Raw genomic sequence first — 18804 nt, forward strand, 5'->3', positions numbered from 1 at the left:
AGATGCTGCTGGAGAGAGCCTAACGGGCTTTGCCAGTGTCTTATTTCCCATTTTGTAATAAACTTTATCAAAGGCTCATAATTAACATGGCATCCACTGTAATAAAAATACATTTCAATATACTTCTGTGTTGATTTTCTTTAAATTTACCTAAAATTACAATTGCCATTACTTACAGCTCTTAGGCAGCCTCATCTGCTACCTTGGGGAAAGGATGCTGTAAACACTGGTGGAGTTATCCCATAGTTACCCCTCTCACATAGCCTTGCTCCTTGCTGCTAATTCACCCACTTACTTGCAAGCAGCTCTGTTCCAAGAAACATTCTGCCCCAATAGGGTCCTCAAGGCAGCTAGTAGCCACTGATAGACCCATCCTCTATGGATCTGTCTAATCTTCTCTTAAAGCTCTCTATGCCATTGGCCATCACATTTTAATCACTTGCTGATTAAAATGTCTATTCTGAATCTACTGCCTATCAATTTTATTGGATGTCCCAAAGTTCCAGTATTTTGAGAGAATATTTTAGGTATTTCAGATGTATGCACTTGTTTCAAATATAAGATATGATGGCTGTACAGTACATTCATCAGCTAATGTACAGTAGTAAGGCTTGATCCGTTCATGTTCATGGCAACCTTGGAAAACCTTATTTGATATCTGTTCCATACTGGGGGAAAATATTTCCCCCTTAAGTAGCTGCTTCTCTTTTCCCCAGAAGCTCTTTGACATTTACTGTTTAATGAACATGAAAATGCATTTGAAATGATATCTTCTAAAGCTGCTTTTTCAGTATTCTTAGGACTTGGATGAAAAGGATCTTACTGGGATGAAAAAAATAAAATAAAAAGGATTGAGGTATCTTAAAGATAAGATGTGGATAATTCTGAAGGCATAGAGGTACCTGGATGACTATCGTTCTTGGGCCATGCCCTCAGAATCCAGTTATAAAAGGGGACGACATACTGTGCCCATATTGCTGGCACTACTGTGGCTAAAAAGACTTAAAGCTTATAGCTGAGCTAGACAGGAATTAGATAGTATAGAAGTACTTTGTATCTCTTGCAAATCTTCTAGCTGTGCTGATTACGTATCCTGTGGATCCATATTCTTGTTCAGTCCATAGGCACTTTTGGAGTGCTGAGAAGGGAGAGTAGGTGATACCAGAAACTGGCCCAGTCCTCTATGGCAGCCAATGTAAACCAAGCATTCTCCTATAATGGAGGCTGGTTCTGAATGAGTGTTCCTTGCATACAAAAAGATGATGCTTCTTGGATTCTTCTGAAGCACCTCCTGCTCCAATGAGTTGGGTATGCCAGGACTGTCTCTTTGTTTTCAGGAAGAGATGCTTTGGGGAAAAAGCAAAGGGGTCACAGGATGTCCATCAGCAGACACTGTGGTACCCATGTTTGGACATCCTATGACTTGAGGGATGCCCCCTGTTCATCAGATGCTGTGATCAGATGCTAATCATGAAGGAAGTAGGAAAAATAGGAAATGGAACTACCTGATCAAGGCTTTCACCTGCGATACATATTTGAAGAATTATTTTAAAGTCAGGCATCCCAATTGGACTCCCCTTTCCTACATTCTGTCAGAATGTAAGCCTTCTGGACAAGAAATTCTGAGAAGGTTGAATTTCACACAGATTCAACCTGGGGAACAAAACATGGGGTCTTCTATATATCCTTTCCCCAACCCCATACATGGTTTGCCTCTCCTGCACTTAGCCTCACCTCAGCCCTGGGAAGTAGGTTAGGCTGAGAGTGAGTGACAGGCCCAAGCGCACACAGTGAGCTTTGTGGCCAAGTGGGGCTTTAAACTCTGGTCTCCAAGGTTCTGGATTCCAGAATGGAGAAAAGGGAAAGTATCATAATAGAATAGCAAAGCCACTTCCTGACTTCGTTATTGTTCTGTGCAGAACAATTCCATATATATAAAAAAGAAAAGGAATTCCTTATCCTGTTAAGTACATTCGCTTTCTCTTCTCTTAGGCCCCAAGGCTTCTGAAAAGACCTTTGTCAATTACCATATGGGACAGAGACAGCGGCTGTAGGGACTGTATATAATGTAAGTTGAAGTTGCTCCTGGACACTTGATTTCCTATTTTAATGTCTGATAAGGTTGCCTAACCACGCTGCCCCAGGTCCTGACTGGCAAGTCTCTTTATGACCCCAGAACAAACCAACAGTAGGCAGAGTGCTCAGGAATAATCTGCATGGCCTAAGCATCCCCCTGCCCCCAGGGTGCCCCCATCAGATCAGGTCAGCTACTGAAGCAGAAAGAACATGGACAAAGGCAGCAATTGCAGAAGTGATCGGGAAGTACACTGTACAGTGGTCCTCTAGTATAAATTACATTACTATAATACCATCACATTAACTAGCCAAGTAGATAAATCATAGTCCACAATTTTCAGATCAAATTGATGGGTGAATAATACTGTATGAGGCAATTCAGTGTACTGGCACCAATGATCTTCCCCATTTGGTATAACAATGAGCACACAGTTTATGTTAAACAGGAGCACTACTACATACACTTTATTTATTGACAACATTTATATACCACCTTCTAAATTAAAAAAAAGCTTTCATAGGTGTTTCTATACACAATCTCCATTGTCAACAGAGGGACATACATGTACATAGTTGTGCCTTGGATTGGGGCCAAAGTCCATAATGATAACTGGATATGCAGAATATGTGTTGTCAAACATTGCTACTGGCTGCAAACATACACCATCTATGCTAACAAGGTGTAAGGTTTAACAAACGATTGCAAGTTACTTTCGAAAATGAACTGGATGCCTGCTGATTTAGTTTACCTTCCCCTCTTACAAGGGCCTGATTAGCATTTTGGAATGCTGTGAGAATATACGATATGTTTATCGGTGTACATAGACATCAAGAAAGGAAAAGGAAGGGGGAAAAGAAAGAAAGAAAAGCATCAACACTTCCCCCGGCACTGATCAGCATTCTTGATTTAACGGTACTCTTCTGCCCCACCCACCGGCTTCAATCTCTTGCAAAAACGAAGTTTTTAGAGCTTATCCAGTAGATGTCTCTATTCCCCTGGTCTCTGATTATCCACGTCCAGTTTCTTAACTGATTCATTCATTAATACCATCGCTTTAAAAAAAACACCCAAACTACTTTCTGGGACAAAGGAAACGGAGGAATCAATTCTGGGCTCTGTCCTTTCTCCCCTTTAATAAACAACACCCAGTCCACGGAAGGAACAAGATCTCTGCTGACTCTCCCTCTTCGCTGGGCCAAATCTGAAGCGATGGAGGGCCCCTGAAAGGTCGCTCTCGCGTCTCGCCCTCCTCACGGCCCTGGCTGCAGGTGCCAAAGAAGCCTCCCTTTCGCCTGCCGGCGGCAGCGCCCTCTCCGCCCTTCCCTCCTCACCTCCTAGTTCAGCACTGGACAGCTCCTTCCTCGGCCCACTAAATGGCTGTCGCCTGATTGACAGCAGGGCCGGCCATAGAGAACTGCAGGCGTCTGCAGCGCACCTATGGAAGGCGCCCGCGGTAGAGGGGGCTGGCCGTGCTGGCAGCCTCCTCCAGCCCAGGGCGGGGCTGCGCGGCTGCCGCCGAGCAGGGAAACCCGAGCGCCCTGCCAGAGGCACCTGCCCCGGCGAAGCCGCCTTCCTCCGCCTCCTCCTGCTCCTCGCCCCGCCTCCTCCTCTCCCCACCGCCAGCGCCCTCCTGCCTTCCCGGGGACGCGATGCCCGAGGAAGTCGGCGGCAGCCCTGGCCGCCTCGCGTCTCTGGGTGCGGCGAACGTGCCGCTTGACCGACGGCTGGAGCGGCGGCAGCCGGCGGAGGAGGAAGAGGAGGAGGGCTGGCGGGCAGGGCTTTAAAATACCTTTCGGAGAGCGCCGTCAGCGGCAGATGGGGGATCAAGACGTAAGCGGGCTAACTATAGCATCTCCCCGGAGCCGGGAGGGATGGAAGTGGCTCGCTTAGCCGGCCGGGCTGCGTAATTCCCGGCGCTTGCCCGGCTCCTCGGGAGAGACCGCGGGAAGCGCTGCCACAGGTGATTCGAGCTCCCTCCTCGCCGCCCCCTCGCCTAGTTTCTCGCCGATGCCGGGGGCTTGCTAAGCCCATCCCTGTTGCGAGCGGGCCGGACGAGGCGGGGGGAGGCGAGAAGAAGTGACTTGGCGGGCGCTCGGCTGAGGGAGGCGATGGGTTTGCCTCGGCTCCTGCCCATCCTGCTCTTGGCTCAGCTGAAGTCGGGGGCTGATGCCAGCCAAGGGCGGACGGTGCCCGACAAAGAGGAAGCGATTCGAGGGAAGCAGTCTGTTTACAACGAGAATGCGGCTTTCCCTGCCGCTCCCTGGAGCAGATCCATGGAGAGTACCATCTTGGCCCAGAGACTCAACCAGGAGGTGCCCCAGAACGTCGCTTCTTTCCTCTACACGGGCGATTCTCGGGAGCTGAGGCATGCCAACTGCACCGGGAGGTATGAGCTGGCCAGCTTGGCTGGTAAGTCTCGCCTGGCTTCCCACCCGTCCTTGCATGGTGCTCTGGATGCTCTCATCCACGCCACCAACTTTCTCAACATGATTCTGCAGAGCAATAAATCCCGGGAGCAGAACTTGCAGGAAGACATCGAATGGTACCAAGCGCTGATCCGAAGCCTGCTGGAAGGGGATCCCAATATCTCCAGGGCAGCCATCTCCTTCCACCTGGAGCCCTTGTCCTCTGCCCCTCAGGTCTTTCTCCAGGCCAGCCGGCAGGACAACCAAATCCTGCTCCAGGACTTGTCCTCTGTGGCTCATCACGTGGCCAATGCCTCTGGGGAAACAGAGTGGTTCCACAGCCTGAGGCGCAAGTGGAGGCCGCATCTACACCGGAAAGTCTTGACTCCTGGTTCTAAGCCTCTGGAGAACAGCTGGAGAAAGAGGAATGGTTACCCGGCAGAGAAGAACCACATCAAGTGGTCTTCTCCGTACTTGGAGTGCGAGAATGGAAACTACAAACCTGCCTGGCTGGTCACTGTCTCTGCAGCTTTTTATGGGTTGCAGCCAAACCTCCTTCCTGAATTCAGGTATGAGAGAGGGAGTCTGATTAAGTTGTTCATGCTGCATAGCAAATCTGAATAAGAGGTGGCTCCATTAAGGAGTTTTAGAAACTAAAGCTCTAAGAATGGAGACAAAAGAAGCAGTCCAATACACAGCAAATAGGAGAGGGCTGAGCCACACCTTCCTGGATTCAGTCTCTGTGACACACACTCACAGGTTGCATTAAGAAATCCAGCAAGTGCATGTTTCAGTAACTTTACCCAGAAGTAAATTCCACCGAGGTCAGTGGGGCTTTGTCCCAAGCGTAGGATCACTCTTGCTTCGACCCAGTAAAACTGGAATGCAATTTTCCAATCTCTTAAGCAAATGATGAGAATAAAAAAAATTAGCAATGACTGAAAGATGATCAGATGTGAGTGTGCATTTAGGGGCAAAGCAGGGGCTACCAAGCTTCTCCTTTTAAAATGAAGAACAAGTCCTTTTCATAAGCTTTCCTGGACTAGAGCTCACTTGATCAGCTCAATGAAGTATATCCTAAATTGGCAGAGAGAGAGAGAGAGTCATACAGTAAAACAATTTAAATAACAGGTTCAAAAGACAATGAAATGCAAGAGGCACAGATTGTGACTTCTCTCTGCCAAGCTCCAATGCATGTGAGATAAACACAGGGACTATTCAGAGCAGCAGTAATAGCTGACAGCACAATCTTGCTAGGCTTGCTAAACTACTTTAGTCTTTGTAATGTTAGAGGAAGCCGTAATCATGACTGAGCCCAAACCGCCTAGTGCCATATTGTACTTCACTCCCATTTACAATTTCCCCCCACTGTGGCCGTGGGTGTGCTAAAATCTGTCTTCCATTGAAGGCACAGGGAGAACTTGGGGAATGGGCTACAGACCATAAGAAATCATGCCACAATCAATCAGTCTTTAAAGTGCCACAAGACTCCGTGTTGTTTTTGCTGCAACATAGGAACCTGCCTCTCTCTCCGAAACTGCCTTTCAAAGGCTACAAGAGGCTGCCTGGAGAGAAGAAGGGAAAAATTCCATGGATTTGTAAAAAAAATTCTGCCAACTGATTTGAGATCTAAAATGGCAAGTAATAAATTTTCTGACTGGGGGCGGAAAGGAGAAATAGAACTGGAAAGCAGGCACGCTGTCTCTCACAAGGACTTCCAGCTCTAGTGAGTAGGCAAACTTAGTACTTTGGCAGTAGGATTGCCAGGAGGCCTGGAGAAAATGGTCCTGCCCCTTTAATAATGTGTGGAAATGGGCATTTGAAGCTTTTCGTGGCATGGAGGTAACTAACACTGCATGGTAAATAACGTCCCATAAAGCTTCTATTAAAGAGATGTGACATTTCCTCCAGGCTAGGTGGCAACCCTGCATGGATCCGATCATACTAAAGTTAAAGTCATGACCAAATACTGCTGCAAGTGGTGGGGTAGTTCTGACTACGAGACACGTGTAAGTGCAATCACGTGGAGAACACGTGAAATTCGTCACGTCTGTTTCGGCTCTAAAGGATCGTGCTTAAGCAGGTCTACTTGAAAGCGAGTCCCATTTTATTCAATGCGGTTTAGTCTCAGGAAAGTGTTCTGGGGATTTCAGCCTAACTTTTCCCTACTTTGTTCAGCTTGGTATTGGGTAATCTAATAGTTTGTCAGCTTTAGGGACCAGAAACGTTTAAGGCAGCAGCACCATATCATTGGAATCCTAGCTGCAGACAAATGATTTAGCTGTAATCATGACCTCTAAATCCTTCTCTATAGAGCAGTGGCATGGAAAGATTCCTCCCCCTCCAGTTCTGAATCCCAAAGTTTCAAACTGCTGGAGCAAATTACTATTTCCATTTTACAGATGGTGAGATTAGGGCTAACCCCCCCCCCCGCCCCAATTCATGTTTCAGCTAAAATCTGGGGTCCAGGCCTTGTAATTCTCCCTGTAGGCCTGTTCAGCCCAAGGCCTAGCCTCTTGCCTACTGTGCTTCTCTGCATCTATTCTGCTGGGATGCCGTCTGTGCTTTCCCTGATTAATCTAAGTAGCCGTTCTTTTTAAGGTGTCTAGTTAGGTTTGTTTGTTTCTGAATGAAGTATATGCTTTGGCTTTCACCTTCTAACGTGCCAGAGATAACACTTGGGACACACTTGGAGCATCCCTATTTACATACCGAGGATCTTGCTCTTGTCTTCCCACCCAGCAGAACCTCGCTGAAGGATTTAGACTGTCTGCAATAGCCCATCTCTCTTTTTTTTTAAAAAAAATCTGTATTTGTTCTTTTGGTTAAAGAAATGATACAAACGCATAGTGGTCCTACATTCTGTTATCAGCTGCTCAAAATGAGTTTCAGCAGAGATGAACTGTCAGGCAGCAGATCATATAAAGCCCACATTTACGCATCTGCATTTACATTTATGTATGCCTGTGAAGTAGAGACAAGATAAATGCATCACCCCTGCCAGCCTGAAAATGTACACTGCAATCCTAAACGAAGTAACACCTTTTGAAGCCAATTGACATAGAATGGTTTAACTCTGTTTAGGATTGCACTGTTAATGTCTATATGGGAGGAGGGGCTGAAAGTGGAGGGGTGGCAAACTGAGCAACTCATGATGCTGCAAAATAGCATACCAAACTGACAAGATTAAGGGCAGAAAACAGGGATTATCCCTGATGAATTGGGACGGTTGGAACATATGGAAGACCAGTTTGTTTTCATGACACCTCTGTTTTGGGAAGGAGCTGGTTAGGCCAAAGTGCAAGGGAGACAGAGGCTGCAATCCTTTTTTTTAAAAAAAACCTTCCCTGAGAGTAAGCCCCATCGAGTAAAGTGAGACTTACTTCTGAGTAGATCTGCTTAAAGTGCTCCTATGGTTGCTTAAATGGTATTATGGACAATGCTGAGCCACACGTCAAAGCCAATACAAACTATGGTTTTTCTGCACTTGTTTCTAAATTGTTATACTCAGTAAAACTATCCACAGATTTAAATCAATGTTGTAGGCATCTATTTATAGCAATGGAGGAATGCATTTTTAGTGTTTTTTTAAAGCTTGTATTTTATTTACCCACCAACATGTACAAATACAAACAACATACAAAAAAAATCAGAGCCTCGAACTCTCAATGATTAATTGTATAAAAAACTAGAAAATGGCATTAGGATGCCATCATTAGGATGTTCAGCAGCAACCTCACTAGGGTGGCCAGCTAGCCTGGCGGAAAATGTCCTGTCTCTTTAACAGAGGCTGACTGTGTGGAAATGGGCAACTGAAGTTTTTCATGACATGGAAGTAAATAACATCCCATTTAGCTGCTCTTAAAGGGACAGGTCTTTTTTCTCTCTAGCCCAGTTGACAACTCTATAACAAGAATTCATGTTTATTTTATGAAGTACATTATCATCATGTGTTTTCTTAACAGTCGATATTTTTGTATTGCTTTAATTGACAAGAACTGTAGATTCTTCAACGCTGTGAACTGCCTGGAGTTCAGTTGTCCCAAGAAGTGGGGTGTATCTTGAAAAGAAATAAAAATTGTGATATCCTACCCCATTACTTTAATAACCCTTCTTTCCTTGGAGCCCTGTGTTCCCCCTCACATGCAAGTTCAATTCTTGCAGCAACCATAATGTTTAAACACCACCACTTTTGATGTCTTTGCAGATATCACCCAAGTGATATTGTTTATTGTCTTCACAGTGAACAGCTATGAATGTCGTAATTTTTGTGTGAATGGTTTGGGATGGGGCCAGCAGGCATGAAATGGTATTGCAGCCATCTTTGGATCCCACCTTGATTGGTTATCCATTGGTCCATGGTGTTTACGTGGGATTCTTTTTGGACATGACCGTTTTCTCTGTAAAGACCCTGCCGGAAAGCTGGCTTGTGGACTCTAGCACCCCCACCTCCAGCCTGCTGAATACTTTGCCTTCCCTCACTGCTACAGTCTCCACTGCACCCGTTCTTGGCCCAGCCTCCTTCCTTCCAGTTCAGGCTCCCTGGCTACTGAGTGTCCTCTCCATTCATGCCCCAACTTGACCTTTCTTCCATTTGTGCCATTGCTTGATTAGGTAATTAGCGGATGGGCACCCAGAATCCCCCCTTTGAAGTCTCTGCACTTGGGTTAGAAACCAGTCTGTTGGCAAAGCTCATTTTGCATGAGCAATTTAGAAGGTCAAAAGTTAACTGGGTTACTCAAATTGAGGATAAATGCATAGACTTGCCAAGGAAACTATTTTTTCTCCTTATAAATGGGCAGCCCTTTTAATCTCTGTTCACTTGAGGATACCCTGCATGAACTTGGATCATGTTAAGGTCTCTCTTTCCTGTAAAGCATCCTCTTTCTCAGATACAGCTAATGCAGTCTTCCAGTGGGAGCATTCTCGGTGTCACTAGGACTGCATCAGGGCAGTGCTCCTTTCCATCCTGCATAGATAAAATGCAACTCAAGTCTCAGTTTGAAGCAAGCCTCACCACACAGACTGTCCAGTAGAGGTCATCGTGGCCACAGTTACAAGACTCTTTCCCTCCCACCATCCAAGGTTAACTCTGCTCACTGCAAATTTATGCACCCCAAATCCTGCACAGCCTTCCTGCTTTACTGTTTTGCTATGACACACTGTGGCTCTTGACGTACCTTGCTAGGCAGCAGTTTCCCCCTTTTCCTTCTGCTCGAATTTAACAATCAGCTTATTTATGATTTGGACTTTGTCACATTGAAAAGGTTAGTATTAATAGATGTGTTCCCCTGTGGCCTTCTTCTTTCACTATAGATCACCTATTTCAAAAGCTAAAGAACGTGTATGATATTTGTAAACAAAAAAAATTAATTCTTTATCTTTCTGCTAAGGGGCTCAGAGAAGGGTTTTAAGAGCCAAACAAGACAAAAATAGGCATATTGGATCAGACCCCGTGGCCCATTTAGTCCAGCACCTTGTTTTGCACAGGGGCCAAGCAGATGCCTCTGGGAAGTTTACAGTCTGGGTGCGGAGGCTAAAGCCTCCGCACGCGCCTGACCCTCAGCCCTGGTATTCGGGGGATCACTGCCTCTGAACATGGAGGGTCCATTTTGTCATAGCAGCAAAAAGCCATTAATGGTCTTGTCCACTATGAATTTGTCTAATTGCTTTTTGAAGCAAACCAAGCTAGGGACTGTCACTGTTACCAGTGGCAATGGATTCCACAAGACTGTTGCTCTTTGAGTAAAGAAATACTTTCTTTTGTCAGCCCATAATGTCATTAGGGGCCCATGTGTGCTAGTGTTATGGGAGAGGGAGGGAAAGGTCTCTCTGTCCACTTTTGCTGCCCCGTACATAATTTTTTTGACGTTCCCTGGCAGTGTGTCACTCCTGTTCTGGCCCAGAATTGCCTCTTTATGGATATGGAGCTACATTAAGAGTTGTCAGGCCCTATGAATAATTGCTAGCAAAGACGTTAACTGTATGTGCTCAGAGCTTTTCTCACACGATCCACCCTGTCTGGTATTGGGCTGCATAGATTCTTTAGATGTTCATCATTCAGGTCGAACTTTTTGGAATGATGGGCAAGACTGGGTGGAAATAGTATACAAAATAATGTAAAATAATTTTAGAGCCTTTGCAGAGGCTCTAAAGGAAAAAAAAACCCAAAACCAAACCCAAGGTCTGCTTCATGCATTCAGTTTTCCCTACATGGTTTTTTTATATGTCCATGGTAAAAAAGCTCACATTCTGAAAAATGGCACAGCGCCTTCTCAAGCAAAGGTGACCAGCTAGGCTGGAGCTAAACTTGGAAGCAAATTCCTCTGGTCCCAGTCGCTCTACCCAGTTTTAACAAAGACATGGCAAACTAGAATCGCAGTTAGTTTCCCTTCTAAGAGAGGGGGAAACCCTGCAAATCTGTGCATTTGATTTCATTTATTTACTTTAGTTTAGACCTCACTTATCTCTCCAGTGGGGACTCAAAGCAGCTTACGTTGTTCTCCTCTTGTCCATTTCATCCTCACAACGACCCTGTGAGGTAGATTAGGTGGAGAGTGTGTGATGAGCCAAAGTCACTCGGCAAGCTTCCATGTCTGAGGGGGGATTCAAACCTGGGTCTCCCAGCTTCTTGTCAGACACTTTAAACACTGTACAACACTGGCTCTTGTATCACTGTCAGTGCAATCCGGAGAATACTTCCCTGGGGAAAAGCCTCACTAAGTGGACCTGAGTAGGATTTTGAGTAAACCTACTTATCATTGTTTTCTGACAGTACAATCCTAAACAGAGTTATATCCTAACAACAACAACAACAACAACAACATTCAATTTATATACTGCCCTTCAGGACAACTTAACACCCACTCAGAGTGGTTTACAAAGTATGTCATTATTATCCCCACAACAAAACACCCTGTGAGGTGGGTGAGGCTGAGAGAGCTCCTAGAAGCTGTGACTGACCCAAGGTCACCCAGCTGGCTTCAAGCAGAGGAGTGGGGAATCAAACCCGGTTCTCCAGATTAGAGTCCCATCGCTCTTAACCACTACACCAAACTGGCTCTCAGCCTTCTAAGGCTGTTGACTTCAGTGAACTTAGAAGGATGTACCTTTCCAGAGGATTGTACCATGTACATTTTGAAAATGCCAAGGGCCACTTCCACTTTGGCTCCTGGGGGTGTGAATCTTTCAAGAAGCATATTCCCTCCCCAGTGGCTTCAGGCCACCTAAACGCCTGCCCTTACTTCTAAGCAATGAGAACTACTTGTTATTCAGCCTGAGCATCTCTGGGGACGGTCCGTTCTGAACCATCTGCTCCGGTCTCTGGCCGAGTGCCTGGAGAACAGAGCAACTCCCGTGAATACGTCTCTGTTTCAGAGCATTTTCTACAACTTCCTGATATCAAGTCACATGGCTCGAACTAAAATGTAATTTTCATTTATAGAGTAAAAAAAATCCATTCACAATCTGAAATTATAAAAACAATGTAGAAAAAAATTATACCTGTGTCATTATATCATTATGATTAATCACCACACAAGCCTCTCAGAATAGGCTTTTAATTTCCCTTCTTTATGTCATTGAGTGATAACAATCATGCTTTTAAAAATTCCAAGCTCCTCTGGTTGGTCCCTTAAGAGTATGAGAATGAAATATTCATCTTTCTCTCCTTAAAGTGCAGTATTGACCCCCCCCCCCCACCATGCCTCTCTGAACCATCTGCTAGGGACATATTAATGTTCTTGTTCAGACGTTCCTTCCCATTTCATGGATTGGAAAGAGAGAAATAACCTTTCTGTGTGTTTTCTTGCTAAAGAAGCTGCCAACATTTGATATCCTTTCCAGCTTATCTTGGGGCTTCAATACAGAAAACCAAACAGATGACTTTCCTTTTTAAAAAGACAAGGCCTTCTTTCTGCTTAGGAAAAAAGATTGTAATATTTACATCCCAAGTCATTCCTGGTAGGGGTGTGTCTGTCATCTTGGCCATATTCACACTGCTTACCGGCCACGGAACATCACGCCAAGCTCCCAGAACGCCAGCGTCTTCCTGGCACGATTTCGTGCGAGAATGGTAGTTCTTGCGCAGAATCGTGCCAGGAAGACGCTGGCGTTCTGGGAGCTCGGCGTGATGTTCCGTGGCCGGAAAGCAGTGTGAAAACGGCCCTTCTGTCTCTCACTGGGATCAATGCAATTCTAAGTAACTGCAGGGAATTCTGGAGAATTCCAACAGGGCAAGAAACAGCAAATGACTCAGAATATCCCAGACACCTCTACTCATGTGTAAGTAGTGGACCCAGTCTACCCAAATATAGTCCTGGTTTACAGTTTGATCCTCTGCTCATTTAGTCTGAAGGAAGTTCCACTAGTTCTATGGGACTTACTGGTGGGAGACCTCCCAGTCCTGGCCTCCCTGCCCTCTGCCTGCTGTCATTCAGCTGGGTGACGGAGAATATCTGAAAATCTGGCGTTGCACTGATGGTGTAATGTCACTTCTGGCAAATACCTGGAAGTGACATCTCCATGCTGAATGTGTGTTCTGAGATCCACCCCAAACTCAGTGGATTGGCAAATCTTACATTTGAAGCAGTGATGTCACTTCTGGGTATTCACCCCACACAATGTCAACCCCACACCCGTCTCTGCTCCCTCCCTCTCCCACTGGTTGCCAGTCAATGGCTGGCGGCAACTACCCTATTCCCAGGCAAGTGGGCACAGGGTTGCAGCTTTAGTCCTATCGAAACAAGTCCTGAACAGGGTCTAGTAACTTTACCAAGTCGGGAAAAAATTGTGTTACTCTTGCCAGCAGATTACAGGACAAAGGCTTGCAAAACTGGTTTAAAGAATCACGCTGACCACATTGGGGCCTCCAAAAACTGTGCCTTGATGTACCCATCCTGTTTGCAACCCACAAGAAGTTTGGAAGATTGATTCAAGATACGTTTATAGCTCAGCCCAGTGTAGCTCTATGTTTTCCGAAATTTAAAAGAAGGGGGAAAAAAAACTAATATCAGCAAACCTTTGGAATTTTAACCTGCAGAGGGAGGAGGAAAAAAATCTAACAATTTAGCCCTATTTGTTATCTTGGCAGTGTTATTGCTGTGGAAATGACTATCCTGTGTCTGCTGTAGAGTTGCCAACCTCCAGACGGGGTTGGAGATCTCCCGGAATCACAACTGATCTCCAGCTGACAGAGATCAGTTTCCCTAGAGGAAATGACTGCTTTGGAGGGTGGGCTCTATGGCATGCCCCAATGAGGTCTCCCTTCTCCTCAAACACTGGACTCTCCAGGCTCTGCCCCTAAATCTCCAGGAATTTCCCAGCCAGGAGTTGGCAACATTAATTAGTTGCCCCTTCTGATTGCTTTAAAGCAGTTGGGACACCTTTGAGCACTGGGAATCAGAGAGAACGAGGTTGCTAACTCTGGTTTGGGAGGTTCGTGGAGATTTGCAGGTGGTACTAGGGGAGGAGAGAATTTGGGGAGGAGAGGGAGCTCAGCGGGCTTGAGATCCCATAAAGGCTGCCCTCTGAAGCTTCTGGAAATCAGTTGTGATGCCAGGAGAATTCCAGGTTTGTGACTCAAGGTGCAGCAGGCCTCATAAGGTTGCCAGGTCACCTTACCCTCCCGGTGAGGGGGGGACCCAGCACTCACTTTTTTTGGATGTCTCTGTGTGTGTATGCAGCCTGTGCAAGGTGGTATAATGATGTCACTTCTGGGAAATGATGTCATTATGCAGAGACCAGGAATGCTCCTATGCTTCTCAGCAGGCTGATTTGGACCCCAAACAGACCCAATTCAGCCCATTTGGGGCCAAATCAGCCCTCTGCAAAGGGTGGGTGTGCTCCTGGGGTGGTGCGATGACATCACTCCCAGGAACAATGTTGTTGCACCACCCTGGGAGTGTGACCAGAAGGCCTGTTCTCCCGCTCCCACCAGCCAGGTGAGTGATGGCAGGGGGCAGAGGGTGGGCACGGGGCTTCCCACCCCCACTGGGGGACCTGGGATCCCTACCTCTGGAACAGCACTATGCATTACAATCTGGGCCATTTCCACATGGCTTACCTTGTTCTGGAAAACAGCGAAATCTCGCGTGAAATCTCGTGAGAAGACGCTGTTATCGCATCTTCTCGCGCGATAACAGCGTATTCTCGCACGATTTTGCACGATAACAGCGTCTTCTCGTGTGATTTCATGTGAGATTTCGCTGTTTTCCAGAACAAGGTAAGCCGTGAGAAACACAAGTGTTGCATTCCTGCTTTCTGTAGTAAATGCATAAATTGGGGAAATAATTTAAATACTCATGTACACCTGTGACCCAATTTTCCCAGATGTGTGTATATACTTAAGGATAAATATACATGCATACATTACTTCCACACTTTTTGTGTTTGCTGTGCAAACAATTATGCTTTCCTAAGAAGTGAGATTTTAAAAGGCCAGCATAGACGGGGAGTATGTACAACAGAATGCCCTGGCTCTGCTAGTGGGATATAAAATCTGGTATGGAGTAGTGTCTAGCTACTCTGGACTTTCTGGAATCCTAACTAGAATCAGGGAATGGATCTGTCATAAGCACTACCCATGGAGCTGGCTGTAAGCTTAACAAACAAACAAACAGGCCAAGGTACTCTGACCCACCCCATTAACAGATGGCTGGAGCTTCAGTTGCTCAGTAAACCAATAGGGAATATCACTTAGAATAGTATGAATGACAAGAGTGGACATTAATAATGGTTCCCTTCCCCCTTTTTCCAATGGCAAGAAAGCTTATGTGCTGAGTTCTCCTCTATAATGTGTCCTATTCCTTGCCCTGGGTTGTGATGTCATCATGTTGTGCATTTCCACATCCCTATCAGCAGGATTTGATCTGCATGGGGGGAAGGACAGGGTCCACCTTGTGATACCATAGACATGAAACTGCCTTATCCCTGGTCAGATCTTTAGTCTGTCAAGGTTAGTGTTAAGTACTCTGAGTCCTTTTAAGTATCGATGCCAGAGACTGAACCTGGGACCTTCTGTAGATGTTTTTCTACTGAGCCAACATGGGGCAAGAGATACTTCATAGTCAGTAGAGCGGAGAAAACTCAATACAGGGACGATGTTTTATGCAGCTGCCCTGGATTCCTTATAATGTTTTATTATGATAGCCAGTCTGGTGTAGTAGTTAAGAGTATCTGATGTGGATCTGGGAGGCCTGAATTTGAATCCCCACTCTGCCTCAGACCTTGGGCCAGCCATACTTTCTAAGCCTAACCTACCTCACAGGGTTGTTGTGAAGATAAAATGGAAGGGAGGATGATGTAAGCGGCCCATCAGAGAGAAAGGTGTAGTATAAATAAAATTCTTTCCTGACGCATGGTCCCCTCTAGGACTGAATGCCTAACTCTGCATTTCATTGAGTTGTATAGAGTCCTCAGATCTGGTGTTTTCCTTTTCCACTGGTTCATCCTAACCTTCTGCCCTCTTTCCATGACTTGAGTTCGAGGTGTGATTTCTGCTAAGAGATGTTTGATCCTCTTGATCTCAGCTACTGAGCTGAGGCTGGGTGCTCTGCTTAAGCCGAGTCCAAAGGTATAGTTGGCAGTCGTGCCATTAGCACTGCCTGACAGCGTGGTTGAAAACCAGTAAGTTGAGTAAGAAGGTCTTATTAGTCCAATAGGAAAGGGTGGAAAGTAAAGCTACCTTTGCCATTGTTACCCCCCCTTACACACACACACACATTAAATTTGCCTTTAATGGCTGCAATTCAATAGGTGCAGCTTTCCACCTGCACCTGTTGAATATCCATGTGCTCTGTAGTCATGAAAGAAATGGAGTTTCTGATCAGGAAATAAATGCAAATCTCAAGGGGAATCACAGGCTTACATAAAAAGGCCTTGGGAGTCGTGTGGGACTGTAGCTGTCGAAAAGCAGAAAAAATAGGGCTATTTTGGTGGGCGGCGGTGGGGGGGGGTCAAATCCCTGCTTGGTTCCCACACATTAAATTTATGCACTTAGAAATCCTCATCATGTTCTACGTTTCCTCTGCTGGCAGAATTCAGCCAGGAAGTAACTGAAGCAAGAAAAGACTGTTTAACGAGCTCTTTTGATTAAATTACTGGGAACTCCCCAGATACGCTACGATCCATGCTATATATCTGAAGACGCATTAGAAGCTTCCATAATCTCATTGACAAGACAGATTTCAGATATGACTACTGCAAACGGTTCCAAAATGGCCCACAGGGATTTCCCTCTGCAGGTGGATCCTAATTCATATGCCCACATTGCTGTACCCTGCTTTCTGATTACATTTTTACGGAAAGCTGCAGTCCATTTTCAGAATGGAAATGATAGGAAAGCTATGTCATAGGAGTGAAGGACTGTCCGTGCCACTCAACAAGAAGGAGAAAGAAGTTTACAAGAGGTCAGTGTTTTCCACAAGGCCTTAATACAGAGGCAGTCTAGATGGCCATCTGTCAGTTGTGCTGATTTTGTGAACCCAGGCAGATCATGAAAGGAAAAGCAGGAATGGTTACATCAGTGCTTAGTTCTCGTGACCCCTTCTTACACGCCCAGGCTAATGCCAATCACCACTTTAGGGTCAGGAAGCAATTTTTCCCAGGCCAGTTTGGCTAGGGATCATGGAGGTGTTTTGCCATCTTCTGGGCATGGAGCAGGGGTCACTAGGGGTGCGTGTGGGGGGGGGTAGTTGTGAATTTCCTGCACTGTGCAGGGGGTTGGATTAAATAACCCTGGAGGTCCCTTCCAACCTTATGATTCTATGAACCAGCTTCAGATTCTAGTTCAAGTTTTTATCGGGTTCATTCACACATGTACACTAGAGATGGGCACAAACCAGAAAAAAAACGAACCTTGCAGTTCGTGGTTCGTCACGTTTCATGAACCATGAACCATGAACTGACACGAATCTGCCCTGGTTCGCAAATCAGTTCATTCGGTTCGTGAAAATGGCACTTCTGCGGCAGCAAATCACCACTTCCAGGTCAGCAGAAGGTCACTTCCGGGTCAGCAGAAGATCTGCAGAAAGCCCATCCCCTGTTGCCTAGGAAACTGATTGATCAGTGCCAAGCTGTCTGCAGTGATGAACTGAAAAATGAACCAAACGAACCGCCCTAAAGTTCATGGTGGTTCATCAGAAATGGGCTCCGATGAACTGCCGGTTCACGAACCACGAACCGGCCTGGTTCATGACGAACTTTAGTTCGTATTTTGGTTCATGCCCACCTCTAGTGTACACTTATTCCTCTGATAAGTGCACATGCATTCTCTTTATTCCTGCTTCCTTTTTACTGGATAGGATCTAAGTGGATGGTGAATCCTAAGGTAGACACAAATGAAAACAAAGCAGTTGACTAAGCCATCACAGATGAATGGTGGATGATTTCTCATGTTGGATGTCCAAGAACTTGGGGTGCTGCTCTGCCTGCTCTCGCAGCATGGGCTGTTTACACCATACTCTTAACCAAGGTTGTTCAAGGTGTTTTGTCAACTCAAGCCTGTTTCACCCACTGCCAGGCTGAAACTATCCTGGAGCAAGCTTGCTGCCATGATGACGACAACAGGTCATTTTCAGAATTCTAGCAAGAGCTGTATCAACCACACCTCCTAAGTTAGATTTACAAATAAAGCACAGTAGCGCACTACACTAGCAACAATAAAGAATCAAGTGAAAAATATATAAAACGTATCAAATTATCACCCATGGGAATGAAGGATACCACTGGGTGGTCAGCCAGTTACTTCAGACATGGAGAGTACGTTGGTCTTCTCAGGAAGGGCAAGAGGAAGCTGGCACCTGTAGCTGAGCCTAGCTTTGATGCTGTGTCAAGGTAGGCTTGATTTCTTGGCATGGTGTCTTTATCTTTAGGTTTCTCCCTCCCTGGATTGCTTTGCACTTCCTTTTGCTAGATGATCCACTTCTAATGTTTCTATTGTTTTCAGTGGGAGGTCAAAAGATTAGTCATTCCATATCCTTGCACCTGACTCTTCTGCACAGGTTCTGACCACTTCTTGCCCAAGACTTTCATGTGTACATGTGAAACAAAGGCTTAAGCAAAATTTTAGCTGTTCCTACCCATTCTCGTTCCATCTTCCTCCAGACTCCCTTTGCATGTTGCTTCAACAGCCGTTTCTATTCTAAATTATTACTTTGCATAAGCTACCCCACCCCCAATTTCCCAGACATTTATAAACAAGAGGCCCTCAGAGATAACTTTGCCATTTTTAAAAAACTTCTCTTGCTTCCAGATATTTAATAAAGGGTTTTTCAGCACCTGGTTCCATGCAGTCCTTCACAATTTAGCAAGTCACCTTTATGA

General features: G+C 45.7%; 1 protein-coding gene across 1 annotated transcript in view; it reads left to right on the plus strand.

The window, feature by feature from the left end:
• The first annotated feature begins 4185 nt into the window (after positions 1–4185).
• Positions 4186–18804, plus strand: part of GPR158 (G protein-coupled receptor 158) — a 192377-nt gene continuing 177758 nt past the window's right edge. Inside the window, exon 1 of the mRNA XM_054991964.1 lies at positions 4186–5051. Within this exon, the coding sequence (XP_054847939.1) occupies positions 4186–5051 (866 nt within the window). The remainder of the gene's footprint in view (positions 5052–18804) is intronic.

The sequence above is a fragment of the Eublepharis macularius genome, chromosome 11 (assembly GCF_028583425.1).
Source record: "Eublepharis macularius isolate TG4126 chromosome 11, MPM_Emac_v1.0, whole genome shotgun sequence".
Taxonomy (NCBI): domain Eukaryota; kingdom Metazoa; phylum Chordata; class Lepidosauria; order Squamata; family Eublepharidae; genus Eublepharis; species Eublepharis macularius.